A 14635-nucleotide genomic window follows, 5' to 3' on the forward strand; every position below is an offset into this window, starting at 1 on the left:
GTGGTGAGAGGGTCACGTGGTGAGAGTCACGTGGTGAGAGAGTCACGGGGTGAGAGAGTCACGTGGTGAGAGTCACACGGGGGGTGAGAGAGTCACGTGGTGAGAGAGTCACGTGGTGAGAGGGTCACGTGGTGAGAGGGTCACGTGGTGAGAGTCACGTGGTGAGAGTCACGTGGTGAGAGTCACGTGGTGAGAGAGTCACGTGGTGAGAGGGTCACGTGGTGAGAGTCACGGGGCGAGAGAGTCACGTGGCGAGAGAGTCACGTGGTGAGAGAGTCACGTGGTGAGAGGGTCGACTCACCAGGCGTTGAACCCGTCCTCCAGCGAGTCCCCTGCGTGGTGCAGCTGCTCCTCGTACTTGCACGGGCACACCGCCTGGGAGATGCAGCGGTGAGAATCACCGTGGTCATCCCTCACCGTGCCTGGGGGGGGGGGGGGGGCAGGAGAGGGGGAGAGGGGGGGGGGCAGAGTGGGGGGTCAAGGAGGGGGTAGGGAGGGTCAGAGTGGGGGGTCAAGGAGGGGGTGGGGGGGGGCACAGTGGGGGGTCAAGGAGGGGGTGGGGGGGGCACAGTGGGGGGTCAAGGAGGGAGTAGGGGGGGTCAGAGTGGGGGGTCAAGGAGGGGGTGGGGGGGGGCACAGTGGGGGGTCAAGGAGGGGGTGGGGGGGGCACAGTGGGGGGTCAAGGAGGGAGTAGGGGGGGGTCAGAGTGGGGGGTCAAGGAGGGGGTGGGGGGGGCAGAGTGGAGGGTCAAGGAGGGGGTGGGGGGGGGTGAGAGTGGGGGGTCAAGGAGGGAGTAGGGGGGGTCAGAGTGGGGGGTCAAGGAGGGGGTGGGGGGGGGCACAGTGGGGGGTCAAGGAGGGGGTGGGGGGGGTGAGAGTGGGGGGTCAAGGAGGGAGTAGGGGGGGTCAGAGTGGGGGGTCAAGGAGGGGGGTGGGGGGGCAGAGTGGGGGGTCAAGGAGGGGGTGGGGGGGGGTCAGAGTGGGGGGTCAAGGAGGGAGTAGGGGGGGGTGAGAGTGGGGGGTCAAGGAGGGGGTGGGGGGGGTCACTGGGGGCTGTGGCCCCTCCCGTGACCTCCTGCTGCTGCTGCTGCTGCTGCTGGGGGTCTCCCTGACTAGTCACCAACACCGCACCAGGTCTCTACTCCTGCTGCTGCTACTGGGGGTCTCCCCGAGACCCGCACGAGGTCTCTCCTCCTGGCGGGGCGCCCCACCGTAAAGTGCGTTGCTTCGTGAGAGCGAGTGAGCGGGCGAGCGAGTGAGCGAGCGGGTGAGCGAGCGAGTGACTGAGTGACTGAGTGAGTGACCGAGTGAGTGAGTGACCGAGTGAGTAACTGAGTACCTGAGTGAGTGAGTACCTGAGTGAGTAACTGAGTGAGTGACTGAGTAACTGAGTGAGTAACTGAGTGAGTAACTGAGTGAGCAACTGAGTGAGTGAGTGAGTGAGTAACTGAGTGAGTAACTGAGTAACTGAGTGAGTAACTGAGTGAGTGAGTGAGTAACTGAGTGAGTAACTGAGTGAGTAACTGAGTGAGTGAGTAACTGAGTGAGTGACTGAGTGAGTGACTGAGTAACTGAGTGAGTGACTGAGTGAGTGAGTGAGTAACTGAGTGAGTAACTGAGTGAGTGAGTAACTGAGTAACTGAGTGAGTAACTGAGTGAGTGAGTGAGTAACTGAGTGAGTGACTGAGTAACTGAGTGAGTAACTGAGTAACTGAGTGAGTAACTGAGTGAGTAACTGAGTGAGTGAGTAACTGAGTGAGTAACTGAGTGAGTGAGTGAGTAACTGAGTGAGTAACTGAGTGAGTAACTGAGTGAGTAACTGAGTGAGTGAGTAACTGAGTGAGTGACTGAGTGAGTGACTGAGTAACTGAGTGAGTGACTGAGTGAGTAACTGAGTGAGTAACTGAGTGAGTGAGTGAGTAACTGAGTGAGTAACTGAGTGAGTGAGTAACTGAGTAACTGAGTGAGTAACTGAGTGAGTGAGTGAGTGAGTAACTGAGTGAGTGACTGAGTAACTGAGTGAGTAACTGAGTAACTGAGTGAGTAACTGAGTGAGTGAGTGAGTTAGTAACTGAGTGAGTAACTGAGTGAGTGAGTGAGTAACTGAGTGAGTAACTGAGTGAGTAACTGAGTAACTGAGTGAGTAACTGAGTGAGTAACTGAGTGAGTAACTGAGTGAGTGAGTAACTGAGTAACTGAGTGAGTAACTGAGTGAGTGAGTGAGTGAGTAACTGAGTGAGTGACTGAGTAACTGAGTGAGTAACTGAGTAACTGAGTGAGTAACTGAGTGAGTGAGTGAGTAACTGAGTGAGTAACTGAGTGAGTAACTGAGTGAGTAACTGAGTAACTGAATGAGTAACTGAGTGAGTGAGTAACTGAGTGAGTAACTGAGTGAGTAACTGAGTGAGTGAGTAACTGAGTAACTGAGTGAGTAACTGAGTGAGTGAGTAACTGAGTGAGTGAGTAACTGAGTGAGTAACTGAGTGAGTAACTGAGTGAGTAACTGAGTGAGTGAGTAACTGAGTAACTGAGTGAGTAACTGAGTGAGTGAGTAACTGAGTAACTGAGTGAGTAACTGAGTGAGTGAGTAACTGAGTGAGTGAGTAACTGAGTGAGTAACTGAGTGAGTAACTGAGTGAGTGACTGAGTGAGTAACTGAGTGAGTGAGTAACTGAGTGAGTAACTGAGTGAGTAACTGAGTAACTGAGTGAGTAACTGAGTGAGTAACTGAGTGAGTAACTGAGTGAGTAACTGAGTGAGTGACTGAGTGAGTAACTGAGTGAGTGAGCAACTGAGTGAGTAACTGAGTGAGTAACTGAGTGAGTGAGTAACTGAGTGAGTAACTGAGTGAGTAACTGAGTAACTGAGTGAGTAACTGAGTGAGTGAGTGAGTAACTGAGTGAGTAACTGAGTGAGTAACTGAGTGAGTAACTGAGTGAGTGAGTAACTGAGTGAGTAACTGAGTGAGTAACTGAGTAACTGAGTGAGTAACTGAGTGAGTAACTGAGTGAGTAACTGAGTGAGTAACTGAGTGAGCAACTGAGTGAGTGACTGAGTGAGTAACTGAGTGAGTGAGTAACTGAGTGAGTAACTGAGTGAGTAACTGAGTGAGTAACTGAGTGAGTGACTGAGTGAGTAACTGAGTGAGTGAGCAACTGAGTGAGTAACTGAGTGAGCAACTGAGTGAGTAACTGAGTGAGCAACTGAGTGAGTGACTGAGTGAGTAACTGAGTAACTGAGTGAGTAACTGAGTGAGTGACTGAGTGAGTAACTGAGTGAGTGAGCAACTGAGTGAGTAACTGAGTGAGCAACTGAGTGAGTAACTGAGTAACTGAGTGAGTAACTGAGTGAGTAACTGAGTGAGTAACTGAGTGAGTAACTGAGTGAGTGACTGAGTGAGTAACTGAGTGAGTGAGTAACTGAGTGAGTAACTGAGTGAGTAACTGAGTGAGTGACTGAGTGAGTGACTGAGTGAGTGAGTAACTGAGTGAGTAACTGAGTGAGTGACTGAGTGAGTGACTGAGTGAGTGAGTAACTGAGTGAGTAACTGAGTGAGTGAGTAACTGAGTGAGTAACTGAGTGAGTGAGTAACTGAGTAACTGAGTGAGTAACTGAGTGAGTGAGTAACTGAGTGAGTGAGTAACTGAGTGAGTAACTGAGTGAGTAACTGAGTGAGTGAGTAACTGAGTGAGCAACTGAGTGAGTAACTGAGTGAGTAACTGAGTGAGTAACTGAGTGAGTAACTGAGTGAGTGACTGAATGAGTAACTGAGTGAGTGAGCAACTGAGTGAGTAACTGAGTGAGTAACTGAGTGAGTAACTGAGTGAGTAACTGAGTGAGTAACTGAGTGAGTGAGTAACTGAGTGAGTAACTGAGTGAGTAACTGAGTAACTCAGTGAGTAACTGAGTGAGTGAGTAACTGAGTGAGTAACTGAGTGCGTGAGTGAGTAACTGAGTGAGTAACTGAGTGAGTAACTGAGTGAGTAACTGAGTGAGTAACTGAGTGAGTGACTGAGTGAGTGACTGAGTGAGTGAGCAACTGAGTGAGTAACTGAGTGAGTAACTGAGTGAGTGACTGAGTGAGTGACTGAGTGAGTGACTGAGTGAGTGAGCAACTGAGTGAGTAACTGAGTGAGTAACTGAGTGAGTGACTGAGTGAGTAACTGAGTGAGTGAGCAACTGAGTGAGTAACTGAGTGAGTGAGTAACTGAGTGAGTAACTGAGTGAGTGAGTAACTGAGTGAGCAACTGAGTGCGTGAGTGAGTAACTGAGTGAGTAACTGAGTGAGTAACTGAGTGAGTAACTGAGTGAGTAACTGAGTGAGTGACTGAGTGAGTGACTGAGTGAGTGAGCAACTGAGTGAGTAACTGAGTGAGTAACTGAGTGAGTGACTGAGTGAGTAACTGAGTGAGTGAGCAACTGAGTGAGTAACTGAGTGAGTGAGTAACTGAGTAACTGAGTGAGTAACTGAGTGAGTAACTGAGTGAGTGAGTGAGTAACTGAGTGAGTAACTGAGTGAGTGAGTAACTGAGTGAGTAACTGAGTGAGTGAGTGAGTAACTGAGTGAGTAACTGAGTGAGTGAGTAACTGAGTGAGTAACTGAGTGAGTGAGTAACTGAGTGAGTAACTGAGTGAGTAACTGAGTGAGTAACTGAGTGAGTGACTGAGTAACTGAGTGAGCAACTGAGTGACTGAGTAACTGAGTGAGTGAGTAACTGAGTGAGTAACTGAGTGAGTAACTGAGTGAGTAACTGAGTGAGTGACTGAGTGAGTGACTGAGTGAGTGAGTAACTGAGTGAGTAACTGAGTGAGTGACTGAGTGAGTGACTGAGTGAGTGAGTAACTGAGTGAGTAACTGAGTGAGTGACTGAGTGAGTGAGTAACTGAGTGAGTAACTGAGTGAGTAACTGAGTGAGTGAGTAACTGAGTGAGTGACTGAGTGAGTAACTGAGTAACTCAGTGAGTAACTGAGTGAGTGAGTAACTGAGTGAGTGAGTAACTGAGTGAGTAACTGAGTGAGTAACTGAGTGAGTAACTGAGTGAGTAACTGAGTAAGTAACTGAGTGAGTAACTGAGTAACTGAGTGAGTGAGTAACTGAGTGAGTGAGTAACTGAGTGAGTAACTGAGTGAGTGACTGAGTGAGTGAGTAACTGAGTGAGTAACTGAGTGAGTGACTGAGTAACTGAGTGAGTAACTGAGTGAGTGAGTAACTGAGTGAGTAACTGAGTGAGTGACTGAGTGAGTGAGTAACTGAGTGAGTAACTGAGTGAGTGAGTAACTGAGTGAGTAACTGAGTGAGTAACTGAGTGAGTAACTGAGTGAGTAACTGAGTAACTGAGTGAGTAACTGAGTGAGTAACTGAGTGAGTGAGTGAGTAACTGAGTGAGTAACTGAGTGAGTAACTGAGTGAGTAACTGAGTGAGTAACTGAGTAACTGAGTGAGTAACTGAGTGAGTAACTGAGTGAGTGAGTGAGTAACTGAGTGAGTAACTGAGTGAGTGAGTGAGTAACTGAGTGAGTAACTGAGTGAGCAACTGAGTGAGTGAGTAACTGAGTGAGTGAGTAACTGAGTGAGTAACTGAGTGAGTAACTGAGTGAGTAACTGAGTGAGCAACTGAGTGAGTGACTGAGTGAGTAACTGAGTAACTGAGTGAGTAACTGAGTGAGTGAGTAACTGAGTGAGTGAGTAACTGAGTGAGTAACTGAGTGAGTAACTGAGTGAGTAACTGAGTGAGCAACTGAGTGAGCAACTGAGTGAGTGACTGAGTAACTGAGTGAGTAACTGAGTGAGTGAGTAACTGAGTGAGTAACTGAGTGAGTGAGCAACTGAGTGAGTGACTGAGTAACTGAGTGAGTGAGCAACTGAGTGAGTGACTGAGTAACTGAGTGAGTGAGTAACTGAGTGAGTGACTGAGTGAGTGAGTGAGCGAGCGAGCCGTACCCTCGGGGCAGAAGCAGCCCGGCACACACGCCTCGTCGCAGCTGATGGCGCCGCTGGGGTTGGAGCAGCTCTTCTCGCAGGGGGAGCCGCAGTCGTGAAACTCCTCTCCCTCGGGGCACGACGGGGCGGCTGGGCAGGTCAGAGAAGAGAGGGGAGGGGGAGGGTCACTACGACGCCTGCAGCTCGACGAGACGTGAGAACCATCGACACCCGCCTCTGCTCAGCGTTGCAGCTTGTGGCTGCAGCTTGTGGCTGCTGCTTGTGGCTGCAGCTTGTGGCTGCAGCTTGTGGCAGCAGCTTGTGGCAGCAGCTTGTGGCTGCAGCTTGTGGCAGCAGCTTGTGGCAGCAGCTTGTGGCTGCAGCTTGTGGCTGCAGCTTGTGGCAGCAGCTTGTGGCTGCAGCTTGTGGCTGCAGCTTGTGGCTGCAGCTTGTGGCTGCAGCTTGTGGCTGCAGCTTGTGGCTGCAGCTTGTGGCAGCAGCTTGTGGCTGCTGCTGCTGCGACGCTGATGGGCACCGCATCTACGCGCTACGCTTTCAGATGTTATATACACTACACTATACACTACACTACTATACACTACTATACACTACACTACTATACACTACACTACTATACACTATACACTACACTATACACTACACTATACACTACACTACTATACACTACACTACTATACACTACACTACTATACACTACACTACTATACACTACACTACTATACACTATACTACACACTACACTATACACTACAATACACTACACACTACACTATACACTACACTACACACTACACCACACACTACTACACGCGAGGGCTACCGGCACCACGCTCACCGCATCCAACTTGCGCCCTCCATCCGCGCAGCGCCCCTTGACCTCCACCACCACCGTGACGACCGCACTGACGCGCGTACTCTGCCAGGCTGCCACAGGCGCCGTGGCCTGCCACGTGACCACCGCTGTGGCCACCGCCACCATCGCCACCTTCGGCAGCCTTGCTCTGTTCGCACAGCGCGCTGTAGCCGGAGCGCTCCTCCACGCAGTCGCCAAACGCCTCCAGCCACGACGAGCATTGAGACTCCTGGCACAAGGAACCACGGAGGGGGGGGGGGGGGAGATGTTGACTACCTCGCCTGGTACGCAGGAGGTCGTGGGTTCGATCCCGACCCTGAAGATGCCTGCTGCTTGCTGTATGTTTGGAGTCTGCGTCTCTCTCTCCCTGTGGTGAGATGTTGACTACCTCGCCTGGTACGCAGGAGGTCGTGGGTTCGATCCCGACCCTGAAGATGCCTGCTGCTTGCTGTATGTTTGGAGTCTGCGTCTCTCTCTCCCTGTGGTGAGATGTTGACTAACTCGCCAGGTACGCAGGAGGTCGTGGGTTCGATCCCGACCCTGAAGATGTCTGCTGCTTGCTGTATGTTTGGAGTCTGCGTCTCTCTCTCCCTGTGGTGAGATGTTGACTACCTCGCCTGGTACGCAGGAGGTCGTGGGTTCGATCCCGACCCTGAAGATGCCTGCTGCTTGCTGTATGTTTGGAGTCTGCGTCTCTCTCTCCCTGTGGTGAGATGTTGACTACCTCGCCTGGTACGCAGGAGGTCGTGAGTTCGATCCCGACCCTGACGATGTCTGTAGCCACTGTATGATGATGACACTGATGATGATGACACTGATGATGATGGCGGTGGTACTGATGATGATGACACTGATGATGATGACACTGATGATGATGACGGCAGTGATGGTGATGGTGGTGGTAGTGATGGTGATTATGGCGGTGATGGTGATGGTGGTGGTGATGACACTGATCATAAAGGTGGTGATGGTGATGATGGTGGTGGTGATGGTGATGATGGCACTGATGATGATGACACTGATGATGATGATGGTGGTGGTAGTGATGATGGTGGTGATGGTGGTGATGGTGATGATGATGGTGGTGGTGATGATGACACTGATTATAATGGTGATAATGGTGGTGATGGTGGTGATGGTGATGATGGTGATGATGGTGATGTGATGGTGGTGATGATGGTGGTGATGGTGATGATGATGGTGATGATGGTGGTGGTGATGGTGGTGATGATGGTGGTGGTGGTGATGATGGTGATGATGGTGGTGGTGGTGATGATGATGGTGATGATGGTGGTGATGGTAGTGGTGATGGTGGTGGTGGTGATGATGATGGTGATGATGGTGGTGATGGTAGTGATGGTGATGGTCGTGATGGTGATGGTGATGTTGGTGATGGTGGTCGTGATGGTAGTGATGATGGTGATGGTGGTGATGGTAGTGGTGATGGTAGTGATGGTGATGGTGGTGATGGTGGTGATGATGGTGATGGTGGTGATGGTGGTGGTGATGGTGGTGGTGGTGATGATGATGGTGATGATGGTGATGATGGTGGTGATGGTGGTGATGGTGGTGGTATTGTACCTTGGAAGGATGGTGGTATTTATATTCGAGGCACTCGTTCTGATTGTTCATGCTATCCTTGAGGAACTTCTTCATCTGGCCAGGGTTGTCTGTGACACACAGTGCCACCACCATCATCATCACCACCATATTGTAGTGTAGTGTGTAGTGTAGTGTGTATAGTGTAGTGTGTATAGTGTAGTGTATAGTGTAGTGTATAGTGTAGTGTGTATAGTGTAGTGTGTATAGTGTAGTGTATAGTGTAGTGTATAGTGTAGTGTGTAGTGTAGTATGCAGTGTGTAGTGTAGTGTATAGTGTAGTGTAGTATGTAGTGTAGTGTATAGTGTAGTGTATAGTGTAGTATGTAGTGTATAGTGTAGTGTAGTGTGTAGTGTAGTGTATAGTGTAGTGTAGTGTATAGTGTAGTGTATAGTGTATAGTGTAGTGTAGTATGTAGTGTAGTGTATAGTGTAGTGTGTAGTGTAGTATGTAGTGTAGTGTATAGTGTAGTGTGTAGTGTAGTATGTAGTGTAGTGCGCCCACCCCCACTCACCGATCTGGAGGTCCTTGTTGCCGTCGTAGTTGCCACAGACGCCGCACATCGACTTGGCGAACTTCTTGGTCACTTGGATCTGAAGTGGGGAGGAGAGAGGCAGCGAGTCAACGATACCAAACACTGCACTATACACTACACTACACACTACTATACACTACACTACACTATACACTACACTATACACTACACTATACACTACACTATACACTACACTACACACTACTATACACTACACTATACACTACACTACTATACACTACACTACTATACACTACACTACACACTACTATACACTACACTATACACTACACTACTATACACTACACTACTATACACTACACTACTATACACTACTATACACTACTATACACTACTATACACTACACTACTATACACTACACTACTATACACTACACTACTATACACTACTATACACTACACTACTATACACTACTATACACTACACACTACTATACACTACACTGCACTATACACTACACTACACTATACACTACTATACACTACACTACTATACACTACACTACTATACACTACACTACTATACACTACACTACACACTACTATACACTACACTATACACTACACTACACACTACTATACACTACACTATACACTACTATACACTACACTATACACTACACTACTATACACTACACTACACACTACTATACACTCCACTACACTATACACTACTATACACTACACTATACACTACTATACACTACACTATACACTACTATACACTACTCTACACTACTATACACTCCACTATACTATACACTACTATACACTACACTATACACTACTATACACTACACTATACACTACTATACACTACACTACTATACACTACACTACTATACACTACTATACACTACACTATACACTACACGATACACTACACGATACACTATACACTACTATACACTACACACTACACTATACACTACTATACACTACACTACTATACACTACACTACTATACACTACACTACTATACACTATACACTACACTACACCACACTACACACTACTATACACTACACTATACACTACACTACTATACACTACACACTACACTACTATACACTACACTACCACCACACCACCACCACCACCACACCACACCACACCACCACCTCCACCACCACACCACCACCACCACACCACACCACCACACCACCACCACCACCACACCACCACACTACCACCACACCACCACCACCACCACACCACCACCACACCACCACCACCACACCACCCCCACCACCCCCACCACACCACCACCACCACCCCACCACACCACCACCACCACCACACAACCACCACAACCACACCACCACCACCACACCACCACACCACCACCACACCACCACCACACCACCACCACCACCCCACCACCACCACCACCACCACACCACCACCACCACACCACCACACCACCACCACCACACCACCACCACCACACCACCACACCACCACCACCACACCACCACCACCACCACACCACCACCACCACCCCACCACCACACCACCACACCACCACCACCACCCCACCACCACCACACCACCACCACCACACCACCACCACCACCCCACCACCACCACCACCACCACACCACCACCACCACCCCACCACCACCACCACACCACCACCACCACCACCACACCACCACCACCACCACACCACCACCACCACACCACCACACCACCACACCACCACACCACCACACCACCACACCACCACCACCACACCACCACCACACCACCACCACCACACCACCACCACACCACCACCACCACACCACCACCACCACACCACCACACCACCACCACCACACCACCACCACCACCACCAGGTCCTCACCGTGACCGCGTCCTCCCCCCAGGCCACATCGAGGCCGATGGTTTTGGCCGTGAGGCTTTTGAAGGCGCCACTCCCCTTCACCACGAAGCCCTCGCCCTCGAACGGAGACTCCACTCTGGGGGGGGGGGCACGGGTGGGGGGGGCACGGGGGGGCACGGGGGGGGCACGGGGGGGGCACGGGGGGGGCACGGGGGGGAGGGGGAGGCACGGGTGGGGAGGCACGGGGGGGGGAGGGGCACGGGTGGGGGGAGGCACGGGGGGGGGGGGCACGGGTTGGGAGGGGGGACGGGTGGGGGGAGGCACGGGGGGGGCACGGGGGGGGGGGCACGGGTGGGTGGGGGGGGCACGGGGGGATGAGTTCAGTGAGTGAGTGGTGCCGTGGATCACAGTGTGAGTGTGTGGGTGAGTGAGTGGGAGGGTGAGTGAGTGAGTGGGAGGGTGAGTGGGAGGGTGAGTGAATGAGTGGGTGAGTGACTGAGTGAGTGACTGAGTGAGTGACTGACTGAGTGAGTGGAGTGACTGGGTGAGTGGGTAACTGACTGAGTGAGTGAGTGACTGAGTGACTGACTGAGTGACTGGGTGAGTGACTGAGTGAGTGAGTGACTGAGTGAGTGACTGAGTGACTGACTGAGTGAGTGACTAGGTGAGTGAGTGAGTGACTGGGTGAGTGAGTGACTGAGTGAGTGAGTGTGTGGGTGACTGAGTGACTGAGTGAGTGACTGACTGAGTGAGTGACTGGGTGAGTGAGTGGTAGGGTGAGTGACTGAGTGAGTGACTGCCTGAGTGGGTGAGTGACTGAGCTCACACACTCACCTCTTGCCATTGAGACTGACTCCCTCTCCCCCCTCTGACTCGCTGGGGTGGAACGTGACGGTGAGTGAGTGAGTGACTGAGTGAGTGACTGGGTGAGTGAGTGACTGAGTGAGTGAGTGTGTGGGTGACTGAGTGACTGAGTGAGTGACTGAGTGAGTGAGTGACTGAGTGAGTGACTGGGTGAGTAAGTGGTAGGGTGAGCGACTGAGTGAGTGACTGCCTGAGTGACTGAGTGAGTGACTGCCTGAGTGGGTGAGTGACTGAGCTCAGACACTCACCTCTTGCCATTGAGACTGACTCCCTCTCCCCCCTCTGACTCGCTGGGGTGGAACGTGACGGTGTCCTGCGCGAGGCGCACGGTGACGTCCCCGGCGCGGTTCGCGTCCCGCACGGCGACCTCGACCCCGAAGTAGAGGCCCTCGCAGTCCTGCGCCAGCGTCAGGGGGCACAGGCGCTGCGCAGAGAAGAGTTCCCCGTCGAAGGTGCGCACCGAGCCCGCGCCGAAGAAGGAACAGGTGGCGTGGGACGCTGTGGGGGGGGAGGGGTGGGATGGGGTGGGGGAGGGGGTGGGGGAGGGGGAGGGGGTGGGTGGGTGGGTTGGTGGGTGGGGGAGGGGTGAGGGAGGGGGGGAGGGGAGGTGGGTGGGTGAGTGGGTGGGGGAGGGCAGAGGGTGGGTGGGTGGGTGGGTGAGTGGGTGGGTGGGTGAGGGGGTGGGTGGGTGGGGGAGGGTGAGTGGGTGGGTGGGTTGGTGGGTGGGGGAGGGCAGAGGGTGGGTGGGTGGGTTGGTGGGTGGGGGAGGGGGGGTGAGTGGGTGAGTGGGTGGGTGGGTGAGTGGGTGAGTGGGTGGGGGGGTGGGTGGGTGGGTGGGTGAGTGTGAGTGAGCGAGTGGTTGAGTGTGGGTGAGCAAGTGGGTGAGTGTGTGGGTGAGTGTTTCCTACTTTGGAACTTCTTGTCCTTAGAGTCGTCCCCTGCACGGGACACAAACACGGAGCGGTCAGCAACAAACAGCACTCACTCCTCCTCGTGGTGTAGCTTCTGGCAGTGAGCGTGGTGATGGCGTGGGGGGTGGTGAGGGTGTTGGTGAAGGTGGCGAGGGTGGTGGTGAGGGTGGTGATGGTGGTGAGTGTGATGGTGAGGGTCGTAGTGATGATGGTGAGGGAGGGTGGTGATGGTGGTGAGGATGGTGGTGATGGTGGTGAGGGTGGTAGTGATGGTGGTGAGGGTGGTGGTTAGGGTGGTGAGGGTGGTGAAGGTGAGTGAGTGAGGGTGGTGAGGGTGAGTGGATGAGTGGATGAGTGGATGAGTGGGTGAGTGAGTGGGTGAGTGAGTAAGTGAGTGGGTGAGTGGGTGGGTGGGTGAGTGAGTGAGTGGGTGAGTGGGTGGGTGAGTGGGTGGGTGGGTGAGTGAGTGAGTGAGTGAGTGGGTGGGTGAGTGGGTGAGTGAGTGAGTGAGTGAGTGGGTGAGTGAGTGAGTGAGTGGGTGAGTGGGTGGGTGGGTGAGTGAGTGAGTGGGTGAGTGGGTGGGTGAGTGGGTGGGTGGGTGAGTGAGTGAGTGAGTGAGTGGGTGGGTGAGTGGGTGAGTGAGTGAGTGAGTGAGTGAGTGGGTGAGTGAGTGAGTGAGTGGGTGAGTGGGTGGGTGGGTGAGTGAGTGAGTGGGTGAGTGAGTGAGTGGGTGGGTGAGTGGATGAGTGAGTGAGTGAGTGGATGAGTGGGTGAGTGGGTGAGTGGGTGGGTGAGTGGGTGAGTGAGTAAGTGAGTGAGTGAGTGGGTGAGTGAGTGAGTGAGTGAGTGGGTGGGTGAGTGGGTGGGTGAGTGAGTGAGTGAGTGGGTGGGTGAGTGGGTGAGTGAGTGAGTGGGTGAGTGAGTGAGTGAGTGAGTGGGTGGGTGGGTGGATGAGTGGGTGAGTGGGTGGGTGGGTGAGTGAGTGAGTGAGTGGGTGAGTGAGTGAGTGAGTGAGTGGGTGGGTGAGTGGGTGAGTGGGTGGGTGGGTGAGTGAGTGAGTGAGTGAGTGGGTGAGTGAGTGAGTGGGTGGGTGAGTGGGTGAGTGAGTGAGTGGGTGGGTGAGTGGGTGAGTGAGTGAGTGGGTGAGTGAGTGAGTGGGTGGGTGGGTGGATGAGTGGGTGAGTGGGTGGGTGGGTGAGTGAGTGAGTGAGTGGGTGAGTGAGTGAGTGAGTGGGTGAGTGGGTGAGTGAGTGAGTGGGTGAGTGAGTGAGTGGGTGGGTGAGTGGGTGAGTGAGTGAGTGAGTGAGTGGATGAGTGGGTGAGTGGGTGAGTGGGTGGGTGAGTGGGTGAGTGAGTGAGTGGGTGGGTGAGTGGATGAGTGAGTGAGTGAGTGGATGAGTGGGTGAGTGGGTGAGTGGGTGGGTGAGTGGGTGAGTGAGTAAGTGAGTGAGTGAGTGAGTGGGTGAGTGAGTGAGTGAGTGGGTGGGTGAGTGGGTGAGTGAGTGAGTGAGTGGGTGGGTGAGTGGGTGAGTGAGTGAGTGGGTGAGTGAGTGAGTGGGTGGGTGGGTGGATGAGTGGGTGAGTGGGTGGGTGGGTGAGTGAGTGAGTGAGTGGGTGAGTGAGTGAGTGGGTGGGTGAGTGGGTGAGTGGGTGGGTGGGTGAGTGAGTGAGTGAGTGGGTGAGTGAGTGGGTGGGTGGGTGAGTGGGTGAGTGAGTGAGTGGGTGGGTGAGTGAGTGAGTGGGTGGGTGGATGAGTGGGTGAGTGGGTGGGTGGGTGAGTGAGTGAGTGAGTGAGTGGGTGAGTGAGTGAGTGAGTGAGTGGGTGGGTGAGTGGGTGAGTGAGTGAGTGGGTGAGTGGAATCTCTCACCTCCCATGTTTTTGCTCCCTTCTCCTGAAAACCAAACATCACCATCAGCACCATCACCACCATCACCACCATCACCACCATCACCACCACCATCTCCACCACCACCACCACCATCTCCACCACCACCATCACCACCACCACCATCACCACCATCACCACCACCACCATCTCCACCACCATCACCACCACCACCATCTCCACCACCACCACCACC

The 14635-nt window shown here is 52.9% G+C and overlaps 1 protein-coding gene across 1 annotated transcript in view; it reads right to left on the reverse strand.

The window, feature by feature from the left end:
• The window catches only part of LOC144953156 (mucin-2-like), a 40502-nt gene extending 26074 nt beyond the window's left edge, over positions 1-14428 (reverse strand). The window contains exons 1-9 of the mRNA XM_078883717.1: positions 14422-14428; positions 12551-12580; positions 11891-12140; positions 10800-10914; positions 8909-8987; positions 8376-8464; positions 6777-7023; positions 5942-6070; positions 302-422 (exon numbers count right to left, since the gene is read on the reverse strand). Of these exons, the coding sequence (XP_078739843.1) occupies positions 302-422; positions 5942-6070; positions 6777-7023; positions 8376-8464; positions 8909-8987; positions 10800-10914; positions 11891-12140; positions 12551-12580; positions 14422-14428 (1067 nt within the window). The remainder of the gene's footprint in view (positions 1-301; positions 423-5941; positions 6071-6776; positions 7024-8375; positions 8465-8908; positions 8988-10799; positions 10915-11890; positions 12141-12550; positions 12581-14421) is intronic.
• Between the last annotated feature and the right edge of the window lie 207 nt (positions 14429-14635).

The sequence above is a fragment of the Lampetra fluviatilis genome, chromosome 72, assembly GCF_964198595.1.
Source record: "Lampetra fluviatilis chromosome 72, kcLamFluv1.1, whole genome shotgun sequence".
Taxonomy (NCBI): domain Eukaryota; kingdom Metazoa; phylum Chordata; class Hyperoartia; order Petromyzontiformes; family Petromyzontidae; genus Lampetra; species Lampetra fluviatilis.